Source organism: Amia ocellicauda, chromosome 14, assembly GCF_036373705.1.
Source record: "Amia ocellicauda isolate fAmiCal2 chromosome 14, fAmiCal2.hap1, whole genome shotgun sequence".
Classification (NCBI taxonomy): Eukaryota; Metazoa; Chordata; class Actinopteri; order Amiiformes; family Amiidae; genus Amia; species Amia ocellicauda.
This window is the reverse complement of record NC_089863.1, coordinates 3,967,417-3,986,782: the sequence shown is the minus strand read 5'-3', so window position 1 is coordinate 3,986,782 and position 19,366 is coordinate 3,967,417. Positions and strand designations below refer to the sequence as shown.

The window sequence follows — 19,366 nt, the reverse complement described above, 5'->3', positions numbered from 1 at the left end:
GCAGAATCGCAGTTAAGCCCCACCCCTTTCGCCTAACAAGGACAGCAGGGGGCGGGGGAAGGTGTGGGAGTGACGTGCCGAGCCGCCTATCAGCTCTCACAGAGGGCGGTGCCCGGGCTGATGGATGGGCCGCTGCTGCAATCAAGAGGCCCGTTTCGCTCAGACGTGGAACTATATAAGGGATTTTCGCGGCGGGTTCGCTCTTTGTGAGAATGTCGGCGGAATATGAAGAGAGGTAAGCGGCTCCGCTCGGTGTCTTTATCATCACTTGTGCCTCGGCAAACGGGTGTTTTTGGCGCAGTGTGGCCCCGGGACGTGGGGAGATGCGCTGGCGTCGTGGCGGGGGTCGTGTCGGCGCGGTTTGAGTCCGGCGGAGTGCGGTGGTCGCCTGAATCGATGTCGTTTTCAGGGGGTTTTGAATCAAAATGGCTGATAATTCGGCCAGGCGGCGGCGGGTGGGGTGGGAACGACAGTGTGCGGGGGCCCGGGCCTGTAATGGCGGACCGGGGCGTCCACTGCGCCGCGACACGGGGGAAGGGGTGAGGGTGTCGGGGGGAGGCTTAAACTCCAGTATCGGGGTTTGATCTGGGGCTTGGGGGTGCGTAGGCCCCGGAACACGTGTCCGCCGTGACCTTAGCGGTCGTGCGCAGTCGGGGTGCGGGGTTTAAACGCAGCGTCGCCACGTGTTTTTACCGACCGAAACGGCACGGTCTTCATCCTCAACCGTCGCAGGCCGGCGTGGGGTCTGTGGGCCTGGCGGGTTTAAATGCGGCGCTTTGTTCTGGTGTCATCTGGGGCTGTTCCGATTTAAAACCCACGGAAAGGCAGTTTAAATCGGGGCTCTGCTTCAGCTGCTTATCCAAAATGGAGTCCGGGGGTTTCAGTAGAGACGCGGTCGAAACGGACGCATTTGCCACAGACCCGCATTGTGGCCCGGCGAGCACATGGCCTCCCTTACCGGCGAGACAAAGACGGGCCCAGATCGCGGCGGCCTGGGCTGGGGACAGCGGGACGCCCGGTCTGTGGAGGCAGTGTGGGTCTGTGTGGGAGAGATACAGCGGCCAGACACGTTTTTAATTGATTACCCGTAAAAATAAAAAAAGCCCGCAGACTTCAGGCCGAGAAACCCGAGACGGGGCCTAAACTGGGACGCACTTCCCTTTAATAGGTGTCGTGTCAAAAATGCACCGAAAATGGCCGGTTTCCCCCGCCGAGTTAACTCCCCCCGTCCTTTAAAAAGGCAGATCTGGTTCCCCTCGATAGGGATGCATCCTAAAGCCGTCCCCCCAACCCCGGTTAGGCCGCATACACGAGGAGGAGGGGGGCTGCCGGCTTTTTCAGCGTGAACCAGGAAAGCCTCCATCTTGAATGTCTGAAATGAAAAGATGGCGGCCTCCTCCTCCTCCCGCTGCCCCCGCCCGGCATGTCGTAAGCCCGATCACGCTGTCCCCCCGTGCTGTGCTTCCCGGCCTCCATTTTATGCGCGGCGGACCTGTAGGCCCCGACACGTCTCCCTGCGCGGTTTATAGCGTCTTTTCACAGCCTGGCATGTGGTGCGCCAGTCACTTTTACCCCCCAGGTGTAGGACGTGCATTGAAAGGGTGGTGGGCAATTTTTTTTTTTTCCCCGATCAATGTATTCACTTGCACGGACCCCCACCCCACCCCACCCCCCATGCCTTTTATGTCTCGCAACTGTTGCAATGTCTCCCATGCCTCTGCCCTGTGCTCGCGTTGTGCGGGAGGCGGCGGTGTTAACACGCACATTGTCTCGTTGGGTGCTAGAGGGATGAATGAGGGCCGGCGTGACGCATCCGCGGAGCGCGAGCGGGCCGACCCCCGGGCCGGGGGGCGGCGGCCGGAGGCCCCGGAAGTGACCGGTGCCCTGCGAGTCGATGACCGTTGGTAATTTGATTTTGCTTTTTCTGCACGGAAGGGGGTTGTAAGGAGAGGAGTGAAGCTGTTGGGTGTTGTCTAGAAACCTTTGTGTGCGAATGGGGTGTAAAAGTATATAAGGGGGGGGGGGGAATCGTGGGATCTTAAATGTGCCACAAAATGGTGGGTGTAATGGGGTTACCTGCTTCTATATCAGTCCCCCTTCCTTTATTACACGTGGGACTGGTTATGGTAATGAAGTCTTTATTTGTGCCGAGCAGTCGGTTTCAAATGGTCTATTGTCTTTGTTGTAAACAACCCTTTTTCTCTTTCAGGTCTAGAGACAATGGCCCAGAGGGCATGGAGCCCGATGGCATCATTGAGGTGAGTCACGCGGCCCGGGGCTGACGTTGTATAGGATTACGTGCGATAGTGAAGTCCGCATCGCTGGGGGTCTTTGCCCTGTATTGATAGAATAGTGCTTTTGCAGTAGTTTTAAAATCTCGGCAAAGTAACCATGCCAGAGCCCTGCTAGTCTGGGATTCAGGTAAACCTCACCAGCTTCCGATGGTGGTTTGACAGTCCTCAGCCTGGCTCCATTGTGGGCATGTGATTGACTTTAGAAGAGATGCAGTAATTGTAATCCCTCCCCTGCCACTGGGCGAGGCCGTGCCTGTGAGTGGCACTGACTTATATCTGGCAGGGGCAGAGCACAGACCCCCATTTTCATCCCAGCCCGCTCTGATCCCGTGGGCCAGGGCTGGTTCATGCTGCGGGCACAACGGCCTCCGTGACAAGCCCCCCAGCGGTTGAGTCTTCCCCCCCCAACCAGGCCTGCACTGACCCCCCCTTCCTCCACAGAGTAACTGGAATGAGATCGTGGACAGCTTTGATGAGATGAACCTGCGCGAGACTCTACTCCGTGGAATCTACGCCTATGGGTTTGAGAAGCCCTCTGCCATCCAGCAGCGCGCCATCCTCCCTTGTATCAAGGGTAAGCCCCCGCCTGCCGCCCGTCTGTCAGCCTGTGGAAGCTTTAGGACTGTCTCTTAGGGGACTTGAGAATGTGATATTTTTACAATTACCAATTTAAACTGCTGTGTACGGGATTGTTCTGGGTCAAGGTGCCCAGCTCTAGTGTCAGTCCTGTCCTGTGGTCTGACCCTCTCTCCCCCTCAGGTTACGATGTCATTGCACAGGCCCAGTCGGGCACAGGGAAGACGGCCACGTTTGCAATCTCCATCCTGCAGCAGATTGATGTGGAGCTCAAGGGCACCCAGGCACTGGTCCTTGCACCCACCAGAGAGTTGGCACAGCAGGTATGGCTTCCCCCAGGGGCAGAGCACAGACCCCTATTTTCATCCCAGCCCGCTCGGCTCCCGTGGGCCAGGGCTGGTTCATGCAGCAGGCACAACGTTGATGTTTAGAGACCCATCAATCATAGTGTAAATCAAACTGATGGTCAGGTTTAGAACTTGACATTTTTTTATTTAACAGTTGATTTAATTCAGTTAATTTTCTAAACGCATTTAATAACTGACATGGTTGTAACTGATGCACTCTCTCCTCCACTCAGATCCAGAAGGTGATCCTGGCTCTCGGGGACTACATGGGCGCAGGCTGCCATGCCTGCATCGGGGGGACCAACGTGCGTAATGAAGTGCAGAAGCTCCAGGCCGAGGCGCCACACATAGTGGTGGGCACTCCCGGCCGTGTGTTCGACATGTTGAACCGCAAGTTCCTCTGTGAGTAGCACCAGTGGACGCCGGGGGTGGGTGGTGGTGCGGATGGAAGTGGAGTGGTTGGGCATCTTGGAGGGAGTGTTGTGGCTGGCTCGGGGAGCTGTGGTCCTGGTGATTGGCTGAGACCGCAGAGGCTTGACGGTGCTCTGTGGTGTCTTTTGGTTCGCTAGGGGCTCACTGCGGCTGTGGCCCCGGGGATCGGCTCGGGACGCTCGGTCTCGATGGGCTCGTGAATCGGGTCGGGGCTCTCTGGACAGCCTCGGTGTCGCTGGTCAGTGTAGCCTGTCAGGGGTGGGTGGGGGTCTGTGTCGCTGGTCAGGGTAGGGGGTGGTGGAGCTGCTCGTGATGATCCCCATGCGTGTCAACTGAACCCAGAACCCCACCAGGCTCCCGGCCGCCACCGCAGGCGTTCTGCCCGCAGGCTGGCTGTGGCCCAGGGGGCTCTGGGGACGTGATCATACCCTGAGGTGTCTGAACGCAGCTCCCCCTGCACCCCCGGGGGCCACAAGGCACCAGTGCTTGGGGTTCCTCTGGGATTGGGGCTATATTTTAATGCTGTGGGTCTGTTGGACTAGTCTACAGCAGTGCAGATTCCCAATCTTTGCGATTTATATCCTGGACACTCGTCCCCTGCCTGGTGACTCCAGACTGCGCAGTGATGTAGCTCTTGGTTTTCTCAGAGGGCTGTCTAAACCAAATCCTCTCTCCCCCCTCCCTCCCACAGCCGCCAAGTTCATCAAGATGTTCGTGCTGGATGAGGCCGACGAGATGCTGAGTCGAGGCTTCAAGGACCAGATCTACGAGATCTTCCAGAAGCTCAGCTCCAACACACAGGTGACGCTCTAGTGTTTAAGGGCTGCTGTATGGAGGGGTTTCTGACCTGTGGAAATTGTGGCCCAGTTCTGCCACTCTGCCATTCTGTCCCTTTTTGGGCTCTGGCGTAGCAGGGGTCCGTCTGAATGTCGGGGCAACACTGACCCCCCCTCTCCCCCTGCCACTGGGCGAGGCCGTGCCTGTGAGTGGCACCGACTTATATCTGGCAGGGGCAGAGCACAGACCCCCAATTTCATCCCAGCCCGCTCTGCTCCTGTGGGCTGGAGCTGGTTCATGCTGTGGGCACAACGCTGATGTTCAGAGACTCTTCTGGGTCACTGTATACATCCAAAAATTGAGTCGCATTGTTTATAGACCTTCAGACATTTTGTTATGGACGTGTTCAGTTCATCCATTCGCTTTGGTGATCAGACGTATTAAATTTGGTCTGGGTTGGAACTGGGGTTCACGGTTTGCTGGTGCCAGGCGTGTGACCCTCTTCCCTCTCCCCCCCCCAGGTGGTGCTGCTGTCAGCCACCATGCCCGCAGATGTGCTGGAGGTCACCAAGAAGTTCATGCGTGACCCCATCCGCATCCTGGTGAAGAAGGAAGAGCTGACCCTGGAGGGTATCCGTCAGTTCTACATTAATGTGGAGAAAGAGGTGAGTGTGGGAACGAAGGATGAGAGAGGGGGAGTGGGGTTCAAGTCATGCTTGTTGGTCTCTGGTCAGGGTGGGCGGGTGGAGCTGCTAGTGATGATCCCCATGCGTGTCAACTGAACCCAGAACCCCACTGGGATCCCGGCTGCCACCGCAGGCGTACTGCCCGCAGGCTGTACGGGGCCCGGGGGGCTCTGGGGACGTGATCATACCCTGAGGTGTCTGAACACAGCTCCCCCTGACCCCCCGGGGGGCCACGAGTTACACAACCAGTAGGGACAGGCTGACCTGAAGGTGTCCACACTGTGGCAGGGAGTGACCGGTTGCCTGGAGAGGGGCTACAGACCCCAGCTTGGGGAAGATCAGATCGGGAATGTCTGGGTTGGAGGAACTGCCATCCTTTCCTCGTCCTCCTGTTGAGGTTGTGTGAGTGGGTTGGGTTGGGCCGGGCTCTCCAGGGCCACTTGGAGCGCAGTGCTGTAACCCTGTGTGTCTTGTTTCAGGAGTGGAAGCTGGACACTCTGTGCGATCTGTACGAGACACTGACCATCACACAGGCTGTCATCTTCATCAACACCCGCCGGAAGGTGGACTGGCTCACGGAGAAGATGCACGCCCGTGACTTCACCGTCTCTGCCCTGGTATGTCCGTCTTGGTTTGGAAGGCTGGGGGACACCTGTCTGTGGGCATCTCCCCGGATTTGAGAAGAAATCGTGTGCTGATGGCGTGTAGTGGGGTAGTTTTCTGATGTTCTGTGGTGCCCTGGGTTTGGTACTGTATTGTGGGTGTCCGGTGACTGAGTGGCAATGAGCTCATCTCCCCCTGCCACTGGGCGAGGCCGTGCCTGTGAGTGGCACTGACTTATATCTGGCAGGGGCAGAGCACAGACCCCCATTTTCATCCCAGCCCGCTCTGCTCCCGTGGGCCAGGGCTGGTTCATGCTGCGGGCACAACCGTCCACACTACTGGCTCGTGGGGTCCCCTCAATGTCAATTTGGCAGTTTGCCTAGTGAGGGGATCTGGGACTCGTCTCGAATGGGGCGCCGTGTGTTTAGGGTCGTCCCTTGTTCACTGTTCTCTCTCACCCGCAGCACGGCGACATGGACCAGAAGGAGCGCGATCTGATCATGCGCGAGTTCCGCTCCGGCTCCAGCCGTGTGCTCATCACCACTGATCTGCTGGTGAGTCCGTCCGTCTTCCCTCTCCCCGAGACCAGCCGACTGCGATTGTCCGGCCAAAGCACTTCCCTCTCCCCACACGCGGCGCGGTGCTGTGGAGGAACGTAGGGCTTTGGTAGAGAGAGTCAGCTGCTCTCCACAGTGCCTGGGGCCTCCTCCCCCCTCCGCACTACTAAATAGCAGCTCACACAAAAACACACACACCCCCCATCAACCCCTCTACTCATTCATCCGTTTTTTTCTTTCTAACCTTCCTCTGCTCTCCCCCTCAGGCCCGAGGCATTGACGTCCAGCAGGTCTCCCTGGTCATCAACTACGACCTCCCGACCAACCGCGAGAACTACATCCACAGGTGAGCCCCCCCGCCCCGCCAGGGACCCCGTCACCTCTTTCCACCGCAGCCAGGGTGGTTCCCCTCCTCTCCCCAGCGCCCCCCCCGTGCTGCTGGGGGACAGAACCCCCTGGCAGAGTAGGGGCTGCTCTCCACGGTGCCCGGGCGGTCTCGACGCACCACTTTACGGCAGCCGACACACCTCTGTCAGAGTCGGAGGCCCCCCATTGGTCCCCACTCAGTTTAACCCCGCCCTCTCCTTTCTCCAGGATTGGCCGAGGCGGCCGCTTTGGCAGAAAGGGTGTGGCCATCAACATGGTGACGGAGGATGACAAGCGCACGCTGCGTGACATCGAGACCTTCTACAACACCACGGTGGAGGAGATGCCCATGAACGTGGCTGACCTCATCTAGAGACCCCCGCCCGGCCAGGCAGCCCCCCACACATGTACACACAGCCCCCTCCCCTCCTCCTCTCTCACTGGGTGTCATCCCCTTCTCCTCCTCTCGGGCCCGCAGTCGCTCTCGTTCAGGACTCCTGTACAGACCCCACAGGGGGCGTCCTCTCCCAGTGGGCCGCCCCCCCCCCCCTCCCCTCAGTCTCCAGTGTTATTAAACCATTTTTCTGAATTTTGCTTTTTTTTTTTTTTTTCTTTTCTTTGGTAGTGTAAGGACCTTTATTTATTACCACAACCCTCCCCCTCCCCCCTGAATGGAGCTGGGCTGTGGGATGAGGGCAGTTAAGCTTTGTTGCTCTGTGCCGGTAGGGGCGGGGGTGGCCACACTTACCCCCGCTCTCCCGGTAGGATGTCGCAGACCTTTTATCGGTCAGTTTTTTTCCAAATTTAAATCGGCGGGGGGGTGACAGATGACTAAAGCATGAAATTGACTACAGCCTCTAATGTGTGTCTGTGTGGGCCTGTTTTTCTTCAGTATGGGGGGGGGGGTGTTATGGGGTTAATGTAAAACTGGTCACAATTAGTTAATTGATTGTTGTGGGGGAGGGGCTTAGGATAGGATACGCCCACTCAGATGAATGCATCAGTTCTCCATATAAGCCAATAAAATGACGGAGGGGGTTCGCAACAGGGAACGTGTTCTCGACACAAGGACACCCCTGTGGTTTTATTTTGTTTATTTTATATAAATATATATAATTTTTTTTTTTCTACGTGGTTCTTTGACGTAGGGGACGAGCTCAATAAAGGAGAGAATTCAATCATGGATTGGTTTCAGATGCTTGATTTACATCGTCCGTGGTTTTGTTTTCCCTATTTTTTTTGTATGGATTTTCTCCCTAAATCCTGATGTTTTTCTTCCTCTGTGTTAAAACTAGATTATTTTTTTGGGGGAGGGGGGTTGGGCTGACCCATGGCATTAACTATTCAATCTAATTCGGAGTTGGTACCGGTGGTTTCGTCCGGTCACAGCAGCGCCTCAAATTGTGCACTGTGCTCGTTTTCTGTCTTCTAGAACAGAAAGTGAGGTGGGAGACAATTTGAGGGTCGGGGGGGTGCCTTTAGTGCTCTATTCAGTTGAAGTTGGGGAGCGGTCACTTCTATGTATGTTATGTTTCAGTCTGAGAGATGGACCAAACCACACTATGACTTGAGTGTTTATGATAGAGAATATACATTTAACTTTGCTTGTTCCATTGCCTGTTTACTAGGGGGGGTGGAGAGGAGTGAGTGGGGTGGGGGGGGGGGGTTCAGTGCTATTTTTAAACAAATTCTATTAAATTGTGATGAAATTGTTCGGTTTTTTTTTTCTCCGTTGGAGACAGAAACAGTGTATTAAACTTTTCTACATTGGATCTGTAGAAGTATTTATTTAAACGTCTTGAATAAAGTTTGTTCTTTTTCTTTTCTTTTTTTTTAAGCCATCTGTGCTTCTGGCGCCTGTTTGCTTTGGGAGTAGTGTGGGGTGGTGGGCTGCAGGGTGATGTCTGCCAATACAGGACAGGGAAGCCACTACTTGCTTTGGGACTTAGGTTTTTGGAAGAGACTCCTCCCCCCCGGGATGTCAACTGCATGGTTTTTATCAATTGGGCCAATCAGGTATCGATTTATTGTCTAGGAAATGGTCCGCAATGGTTTTAATTCAGTCGGCTGTCTATACTGACGAGGTACCCTGTCTGAGCCGGAACCAGTGTGCGCATGCGCAGTTGAGAATTGCGCGTTAATTAGTTCTTGCCGGTCGGTGCATACTTTATTACATAAAAAGCAAGATTAGCCCTCATTTACAGGTATTTTAAATCATGCACATTTTACCAATTGAAAATAAATGCACATACATTGCGATATTCAAATACATGTTAGACTTCTCATTGCAGACTTTAAGACAAATGTCAAGCCAGTCGTAAATGAAGATAATTTAAGATTGTATTTTTGTTCGCAGTAGTTATATTACAATATTTGAAACTGCGCATGCGCATTCATCAGCAGACGCTGTTTTCCTTACACGGGGGGCGGTTCAAAGCCCCTCCACTCCCGCCGCATTGCTGAGCAGTGGATTGTGAACTAATGCTCGAGAAAACTATATCATTTGTGGTTCTAGTGTAGTTTTTGGCTTTTTCCTGTAAACTAACGCCGGTTAGCGAAGCTGCGACACACTGGGGGGCTTGAGTAGTTGGGCTAAGTGGGTAATTGGTGCGATTAACTCCCTCTGTCCCAGTCATATATATATTTATATATATATATGATTAATGAAATACAAAAAATGAACCAAAATGTGTTTTTCATTAACCCTTCATGCTCCCGTGTACTACAGATCCATGTTCGCTTTTGTAATAATAAAAACAATACACTAAAATGCAAAACAAACCGAAACAAAATACTGAAATACAAATAATACGCCATACACTGAAACTCATGAAAATTATAAACAATACGCTGAAACGCAGACAATGAACAGTAATTATCAACGAAAACAAACACCATCAAAACCTTTGCCAGCTTGTCTTGTGACATTTACTGTAATGTGCAAAACCATAAGCGTGGAAGGATGCGCTACACATGCGCCGCATTGTGACGGATCTGGCGCCGCAAACGCTGCTTCATTGCCGTCTGTTCAGCACTGATTTCTGAACGTCTCTCGCCACAGCACTGTATAGCTCTTACTAAAAACGAAATACAGCTAAACAAATACAACTAATAATAAAACTAGCAATTAGAATATACTGTATAAACTGTAATTATATACTTGTAAACGGTGAATGGGTTGTCGCATTGACACATTGTACAGTAAAGCCGCTAATAGAATATAATAAGCATCTTGACGTACGCAGATACGTCATGATCCTGTGTGAGGGGTTTCATTTGACGTCCGTGCTTACGTCATGGTGTTGACGTGGTTAAATATGAAATCAAGCGCGGTTGGATGAGAGAAAACATTTGAAGCCTATTTTAAACCCGGGACGTTTCTAATAAGGTAGCGCCCTGCTGTATCACCTGTGTCCACTGCGGGGCGCCGGAGGCAAGGAGCCAGCAAGTGTTGCGTCCTCCATCATAGATTGTGTTGGGCTGGACACCCTGCTGCACTGGACTGCACTGTGTCTCTCAGGACCAGGGCTGAGACCCTGCTGGACTGGACTATGTCTCTCAGAACCAGAGACCCTGCTGGACTGGACTGAGACCCCGCTGGACAGGACTGTGTCTCTGCAGGACCAGGACTGAGACCCTGCTGGACTGGACTGTGTTTCTCAGGACCAGGGCCGAGACCCCGCTGGACTGGACTGTGTCTCTCAGGACCAGGGCTGAGACCCTGCTGGACTGGACTGTGTCTCTCAGAACCAGAGACCCTGCTGGACTGGACTGAGACCCCGCTGGACAGGACTGTGTCTCTGCAGGACCAGTACTGAGACCCTGCTGGACTGGACTGTGTTTCTCAGGACCAGGACTGAGACCCTGCTGGACTGGACTGTGTTTCTCAGGACCAGGACTGAGACCCTGCTGGGCTGGACTTGACTTTAACCTTGATTTCTCTCTCTCTCGCTGGTTGTGTGTTTTTGTGATACGCACATATCTGGGTCCCACTAGGGTGGTACCTGTAGACGTGTTTGTAAGAAAGCCGGCGCTCGGTGGGTGGGGGTCAGGCAGGTGCGTCTCCAGGAAACAAATCCGTGTGATTGGAGGCCACGCTTGGGCAGCTATCGCGACTGACATCTCGGGCGCAGAGTCGCGGAACCGGAGGTGGAGGAACTTCAATCAGCTCTGGATCACACACACACAACACACACACACTGCTGTGGGAGGTCTGGTTGTTTGTACTCTTCCTAGATAGTAACGCCATGACTCATCACTTACAGTGACCGGAGAGAAACACCTGCACAAATGACAAACACTCATATAGTTGTATGTTACTGTTAGTATATCACCATCACCACCATCATCATCATCATCATCATTGGTCTGTATGGATCCCCTGCTGAATGAAGGCCTCCCCACTGGCTTCGACAGCCTGTTTATATATTAAGTATATATCAATTCATTAATTAGGAGTTGTTGTTTTTTTTTGGGGGGGGGGTGAACTTGCTGGTTGCTGTTGTTCTGTTGATATTGCAGTATCGCTACGTCATCCGGTCCGGCACGTTCAAACACCCCCTAAAGAAATGAAAAGAGTCAGAAACACAGACACTGTTTCTGTTCGGCCCGCTCGCCGAGATGCACATCGATGCGTGACCGGAATGGCGCAGCTGTGCGTCGGCGGCTCTTTCTCATTTTCGCTCCTGGCTGTCGGGGAGATGACAGCTCTCCAAACACCGTGATGGGTCTCTCTCTCCGCCACGCCTCCATTCCACTAATATTATTAATATTATTATTATAGTTGTTGTTGTTTTATTATTATTATTATTATTATTATTATTATTATTATTATTATTATTATTATTATTATTATTATTAACTTGTTTATTTTAAGGTTTATCTCCCAGAAAGTCTCTATATTATTCAGTAATAGTCCTTGTGCGCTCTGCAGTGTAGTGCTGGTAGGCGGCCACATGAGGGCGATAGTGTCCAGCCTGCCCCCGCAACACCACGCTGTCCGGAGACCTCAGACGCCCACTTGGGCTGCCAGGTCTGGAGATATCACAAGCTTTAGGAAACAGACACAGAACAGCACAGTACAGTAGAGTACAGTATAGAACAGCACAGAACAGTATAGAACAGCACAGTACAGTAGAGTATAGTATAGAACAGCACAGTACAGTAGAGTACAGTATAGAACAGCACAGAACAGCATAGAACAGCACTGTACAGTATAGTAGAGTATAGTATAGAACAGCACAGTACAGCATAGAACAGCACAGTACAGTAGAGTATAGTATAGAACAGCACAGTACAGTAGAGTTTAGTATAGAACAGCACAGTACAGCATAGAACAGCACAGTACAGTAGAGTATAGTATAGAACAGCACAGTACAGTAGAGTATAGTATAAAACAGCACAGAACAGTATAGAACAGTACAGTAGAGTATAGTATAGAACAGCACAGAACAGCACAGTACAGTAGAGTACAGTATAGAACAGCACAGAACAGTATAGAACAGCACAGTACAGTAGAGTATAGTATAGAACAGCACAGTACAGTAGAGTACAGTATAGAACAGCACAGAACAGCATAGAACAGCACAGTACAGTATAGTAGAGTATAGTATAGAACAGCACAGTACAGCATAGAACAGCACAGTACAGTAGAGTATAGTATAGAACAGCACAGTACAGTAGAGTATAGTATAGAACAGCACAGTACAGCATAGAACAGCACAGTACAGTAGAGTATAGTATAGAACAGCACAGTACAGTAGAGTATAGTATAAAACAGCACAGAACAGTATAGAACAGTACAGTAGAGTATAGTATAGAACAGCACAGAACAGCACAGTACAGTAGAGTACAGTATAGAACAGCACAGAACAGCATAGAACAGCACAGTACAGTACAGTATAGTAGAGTATAGTATAGAACAGCACAGTACAGCATAGAACAGCACAGAACAGCACAGTACAGTAGAGTACAGTATAGAACAGCACAGAACAGCATAGAACAGCACAGTACAGTATAGTAGAGTATAGTATAGAACAGCACAGTACAGCATAGAACAGCACAGTACAGTAGAGTATAGTATAGAACAGCACAGTACAGTAGAGTATAGTATAGAACAGCACAGTACAGCATAGAACAGCACAGTACAGTAGAGTATAGTATAGAACAGCACAGTACAGTAGAGTATAGTATAAAACAGCACAGAACAGTATAGAACAGTACAGTAGAGTATAGTATAGAACAGCACAGAACAGCACAGTACAGTAGAGTACAGTATAGAACAGCACAGAACAGCATAGAACAGCACAGTACAGTACAGTATAGTAGAGTATAGTATAGAACAGCACAGTACAGCATAGAACAGCACAGTACAGTAGAGTACAGTATAGAACAGCACAGAACAGCATAGAACAGCACAGTACAGTAGAGTACAGTATAGAACAGCACAGTACAGTACAGTACAGTATAGAACAGCACAGAACAGCATAGAACAGCACAGTACAGTACAGTATAGTATAGAACAGTACAGTATAGTATAGAACAGCACAGAACAGCACAGTACAGTAGAGTACAGTATAGAACAGTACAGTATAGTATAGAACAGCACAGTACAGTAGAGTATAGTATAGAACAGCACAGAACAGCACAGTACAGTAGAGTACAGTATAGAACAGCATAGAACAGCACAGTACAGTACAGTATAGTATAGAACAGCACAGCACAGTACAGTAGAGTATAGTATAGAACAGCACAGTACAGTAGAGTATAGTATAGAACAGCACAGTACAGTAGAGTATAGTATAGAACAGCACAGAACAGCACAGTACAGTAGAGTACAGTATAGAACAGCATAGAACAGCACAGTACAGTACAGTACATTATAGTATAGAACAGCACAGTACAGTAGAGTATAGTATAGAACAGCACAGTACAGTACAGTATAGTATAGAACAGCACAGAACAGTACAGTAGAGTATAGTATAGAACAGCACAGTACAGTAGAGTACAGTATAGAACAGCACAGAACAGCATAGAACAGCACAGTACAGTATAGTAGAGTATAGTATAGAACAGCACAGTACAGCATAGAACAGCACAGTACAGTAGAGTATAGTATAGAACAGCACAGTACAGTAGAGTATAGTATAGAACAGCACAGTACAGCATAGAACAGCACAGTACAGTAGAGTATAGTATAGAACAGCACAGTACAGTAGAGTATAGTATAAAACAGCACAGAACAGTATAGAACAGTACAGTAGAGTATAGTATAGAACAGCACAGAACAGCACAGTACAGTAGAGTACAGTATAGAACAGCACAGAACAGCATAGAACAGCACAGTACAGTACAGTATAGTAGAGTATAGTATAGAACAGCACAGTACAGCATAGAACAGCACAGAACAGCACAGTACAGTAGAGTACAGTATAGAACAGCACAGAACAGCATAGAACAGCACAGTACAGTATAGTAGAGTATAGTATAGAACAGCACAGTACAGCATAGAACAGCACAGTACAGTAGAGTATAGTATAGAACAGCACAGTACAGTAGAGTATAGTATAGAACAGCACAGTACAGTAGAGTATAGTATAGAACAGCACAGTACAGCATAGAACAGCACAGTACAGTAGAGTATAGTATAGAACAGCACAGTACAGTAGAGTATAGTATAAAACAGCACAGAACAGTATAGAACAGTACAGTAGAGTATAGTATAGAACAGCACAGAACAGCACAGTACAGTAGAGTACAGTATAGAACAGCACAGAACAGCATAGAACAGCACAGTACAGTACAGTATAGTAGAGTATAGTATAGAACAGCACAGTACAGCATAGAACAGCACAGTACAGTAGAGTACAGTATAGAACAGCACAGAACAGCATAGAACAGCACAGTACAGTAGAGTACAGTATAGAACAGCACAGTACAGTACAGTACAGTATAGAACAGCACAGAACAGCATAGAACAGCACAGTACAGTACAGTATAGTATAGAACAGTACAGTATAGTATAGAACAGCACAGAACAGCACAGTACAGTAGAGTACAGTATAGAACAGTACAGTATAGTATAGAACAGCACAGTACAGTAGAGTATAGTATAGAACAGCACAGAACAGCACAGTACAGTAGAGTACAGTATAGAACAGCATAGAACAGCACAGTACAGTACAGTATAGTATAGAACAGCACAGCACAGTACAGTAGAGTATAGTATAGAACAGCACAGTACAGTAGAGTATAGTATAGAACAGCACAGTACAGTAGAGTATAGTATAGAACAGTATAGAACAGCATAGAACAGCACAGTACAGTACAGTACATTATAGTATAGAACAGCACAGTACAGTAGAGTATAGTATAGAACAGCACAGTACAGTAGAGTATAGTATAGAACAGCACAGAACAGCATAGAACAGCACAGTACAGTACAGTATAGTATAGAACAGCACAGAACAGTACAGTAGAGTATAGTATAGAACAGCACAGAACAGCATAGAACAGCACAGTACAGTAGAGTATAGTATAGAACAGCACAGTACAGTAGAGTACAGTATAGAACAGCACAGAACAGCATAGAACAGCACAGTACAGTATAGTAGAGTATAGTATAGAACAGCACAGTACAGCATAGAACAGCACAGTACAGTAGAGTATAGTATAGAACAGCACAGTACAGTAGAGTATAGTATAGAACAGCACAGTACAGCATAGAACAGCACAGTACAGTAGAGTATAGTATAGAACAGCACAGTACAGTAGAGTATAGTATAAAACAGCACAGAACAGTATAGAACAGTACAGTAGAGTATAGTATAGAACAGCACAGAACAGCACAGTACAGTAGAGTACAGTATAGAACAGCACAGAACAGCATAGAACAGCACAGTACAGTACAGTATAGTAGAGTATAGTATAGAACAGCACAGTACAGCATAGAACAGCACAGTACAGTAGAGTACAGTATAGAACAGCACAGAACAGCATAGAACAGCACAGTACAGTAGAGTACAGTATAGAACAGCACAGTACAGTACAGTACAGTATAGAACAGCACAGAACAGCATAGAACAGCACAGTACAGTACAGTATAGTATAGAACAGTACAGTATAGTATAGAACAGCACAGAACAGCACAGTACAGTAGAGTACAGTATAGAACAGTACAGTATAGTATAGAACAGCACAGTACAGTAGAGTATAGTATAGAACAGCACAGAACAGTACAGAACAGCACAGAACAGCACAGTACAGTAGAGTATAGTATAGATCAGCACAGAACAGTATAGAACAGCACAGTACAGTAGAGTATAGTATAGAACAGCACAGAACAGCACAGTACAGTAGAGTATAGTATAGAACAGCACAGTACAGTAGAGTATAGTATAGAACAGCACAGAACAGCACAGTACAGTAGAGTATAGTATAGAACAGCACAGTACAGTAGAGTATAGTATAGAACAGCACAGAACAGCACAGTACAGTAGAGTATAGTATAGAACAGCACAGTACAGCATAGAACAGCACAGTACAGTAGAGTATAGTATAGAACAGCACAGAACAGCATAGAACAGCACAGTACAGTAGAGTACAGTATAGAACAGCACAGAACAGCACAGTACAGTACAGTATAGAACAGCACAGTACAGTACAGTACAGTATAGAACAGCACAGAACAGCACAGAACAGCACAGTACAGTAGAGTATAGTATAGAACAGCACAGAACAGCATAGAACAGCACAGTACAGTAGAGTATAGTATAGAACAGCACAGTACAGTAGAGTATAGTATAGAACAGCACAGAACAGTATAGAACAGCACAGAACAGTAGAGTACAGTATAGAACTTCTGGCTCATAATTTATGTTTGTTAAAATGAGTAGCAGTACAGAGGGCACCAAGGCCCCCAGACTCTTACTGCCAGTATTTACAGAGCAGTCAGCAATGGCTCACTGTACAGCACAGAACAGTATAGAACAGCACAGAACAGCACAGTACAGTAGAGTATAGTATAGAACAGCACAGGACAGCATAGGACAGCACAGTACAGTAGAGTATAGTATAGAACAGCACAGGACAGCACATAACAGGCCATTTGCCCCATCGTGCTCGTTTGGTGTCCATTAATAACTGAGTGATCCAAGGATCCTATCTAGTCTGTTTTTAAATGTTTCCAAATTGTCTCTTCTACCACATCACTGGGAAGTTTGTTCAGATTGTGACGCCTCTCTGTGTGAAGAAGTGTCTCCTGTTTTCTGTCTTGAATGCCTTGAAGCCCAATTTCCATTTGTGTCCCGGGTGTGTGTGTCCCTGCTGATCTGGAAAAGCTCCTCTGGTTTGATGTGGTCGATGCCTTTCATGATTTTGAAGACTTGGATCAAGTCCCCACGTAGTCTCCTCTGTTCCAGGGTGAAAAGGTTCAGGTCCTCAGTCTCTCAGTAGGACTTTCCCTTCAGACCTGGAATAAGTCTGGTTGCTCTCCTCTGAACTGCCTCTAGAGCAGCGATATCTTTCTTGAAGTGTGGAGCCCAGAACTGTACACAGTATCCAGACGAGCTCTAACTAGTGCATTGTACAGTCTGAACATCACTGCCCTTGTTCTCAATTCTACACTTTTGACAATATATCCTAGCATTGTGTTTGCCTTTTTTATTGCTTCCCCACATTGTCTGGATGGAGAAAGTGAGGAGTCCACATAGACTCCTAGGTCTTTCTCATGCGATACTTCATCTAGTTCTGTTCCTCCCATAGTGTAATTATAGTGGAAATTATTGTTACCTGCATGTATTACCTTGCACTTGTCCACATTGAATTTCATCTGCCAGGTGTCGCCCACAACTGAATATTATCCAAGTCCCTTATGAATAGCCTGTGCTGCCGAGATTGTATCTGCTGAGCTGCCTATTTTAGTATCATCTGCAAATTTGACAAGTTTGCTAACTATCCCAGAGTCCAGATCATTAATATAGATTAGAAAAAGCACAGGCCCTAGTACTGATCCCTGTGGAACTCCACTAACAACCTCACTCCAGTTAGAAGCGACTCCTCTAATCGACACCCTCTGTTTCCTAGACATCAACCAGTTCATAATCCATCTACTTACATTACCCTGAATGCCTACAGCTTCCAATTTGAGGATCAGTCTTTGGTGTGGAACCTTATCAAAAGCTTTTTGGAAATCTAAGTATATCATATCATATGCTTTCACGGGATCTACAGCTGAAGTTGCATGTTCAAAGAACTCCAATAAATTAGTAAGACATGATCTGCCTCGTCTAAACCCATGTTGACTATCTCCAAGAATATGGTTTTCATTGAGATGCTCCTCTATTTTCTGTCTAATCATTTTTTCCAACATTTTTCAGGTGATGCAGGTGAGACTGATTGGTCTGTAATTTCCTGGCTCAGTTTTGTCCTCTTTCTTGTGGATTGGTATGACATTTGCTGTCCTCCAGTCAGTTGGCACATCCCCTGTTCTAAGTATCATTTGGAATATTTGAGTTAGTGGCCTATAAATAATTTCCCTCATTTCTTTAAGTACTGTTGGAAATATCCCATCTGGCTATAGAACAGTATAGTGCAGCACAACACAGTAATCAGCCTGTTGATTGTGACTGGGTTATCTGTTTGTTTATTTATTATTTTTCTTTTCTGGTGAGGGCAGTGCGGAGATTATTCCCTGAGTGAGAGACACACTGCGGACACAGACACACATTGCGGACACACACTGCAGATACACACCGCAGACACCGCAGTGCCGGACTGGGGACATGCTGCACGCCCAACTTGCTAAGGGCCTGTAGCCATGAGAACAGCCAGTGAGTGTGAGAAAGAGAGAGAGAGAGAGGGAGAAGGAAGGAAAGAGAAAGGAAGCAAGGGCATTGTTTCTTGGGGGGCAGGGGAGAACTTTAGCAGAACTTTCTAGAACTTCGAGAACTTGCGGCTCAGTCGAAGTGGGGAATCCAGCTCCGTTCCGGGGCTGGGGTTGTCTCTGAGGGGTTGTTTTTGTGTGGGGGTGGGAAGGGGAGAGGGAGAAGGGGTTATGAGAGCCCCCCCCCACCCCCAAACCTCTCCCCACCGTGCTTTCCTCCAGATGTCACTGACAAAAAGTAGATGTGCGCAATTCTGTCTTTCAGTGTCTCCACAGGAGAGCTCGGATACTCTTTTGTTATGGAAGCCTACTCCTTTAATGAGCCACAGCAGCTAACTCTCTCCCCCTCTCTCCCTCTCTCTCTCCCCCTCTCCCTCCCTCCCTCTCCTCGCTCCATTTCTTTGGCTGGCAGGAAGAATCCTGTTGAAATGCAAGGTGCGCCTCATTTTCCTCCCCCCCCCCCCCCTCTCTCTCTCTCTCTCTCTCTCTCTCTCTCTCTTCTCTCACCCAGTTTAACCTCCCTGCACCCCAACTACACTACGGTGGACTGGACCAGTACTGGACACATTCCCTGTCTTCTGGCTGTGACATCAGACCCAGGCCACGCTGTCAGTGGCTCCACAGCAGTCCGGTCCAGTCCAGCGACTCTGATCCTCGGCCCAATCTGCCTCCCTCCCTCTCTCTCTCCCTCTCTCCCTCCCTCTCTTTCTGTAATGCGCAGTGTTGGTGGCCCGCTCGCCCCCCGTCCCTGCCCCCCTGTCCCCCCCGCTGGCGCTGTGATTGTGGGCCGGGGGATTATGCGAGCGGGCGGCTCATCCGGTGAATGGCGGGGCCCCTGTCTCCGCGG

At 49.0% G+C, this 19,366-nt stretch overlaps 1 protein-coding gene and 2 non-coding genes across 4 annotated transcripts; all 3 read left to right on the top strand.

Moving 5' to 3' along the window:
* The first annotated feature begins 158 nt into the window (after positions 1-158).
* Positions 159-7,821, top strand: eif4a1a (eukaryotic translation initiation factor 4A1A). 2 transcript variants are annotated; one of them, XM_066722507.1, is made up of 12 exons: positions 159-235; positions 1,785-1,904; positions 2,210-2,258; positions 2,736-2,868; positions 3,054-3,193; positions 3,451-3,619; positions 4,341-4,450; positions 4,948-5,091; positions 5,592-5,729; positions 6,180-6,269; positions 6,539-6,618; positions 6,867-7,821. In XM_066722507.1, exons 1-12 carry the CDS (start codon positions 213-215, stop codon positions 7,009-7,011), a joined length of 1,341 nt encoding a protein of 446 aa, XP_066578604.1. In that variant the 5' UTR covers positions 159-212; the 3' UTR covers positions 7,012-7,821. The 2 variants fall into 2 exon arrangements, with proteins under 2 accessions (XP_066578604.1, XP_066578606.1); XM_066722509.1 differs by lacking the exon at positions 1,785-1,904 and having other exon boundaries at positions 179-235.
* Positions 3,954-4,096, top strand: LOC136769209 (small nucleolar RNA SNORD10). Its single transcript, XR_010822167.1, has one exon. It is a non-coding gene; the product is annotated as a small nucleolar RNA SNORD10 (small nucleolar RNA).
* On the top strand, positions 5,175-5,321 carry LOC136769208 (small nucleolar RNA SNORD10). Its single transcript, XR_010822166.1, has one exon. It is a non-coding gene; the product is annotated as a small nucleolar RNA SNORD10 (small nucleolar RNA).
* Positions 7,822-19,366: the final 11,545 nt, after the last annotated feature.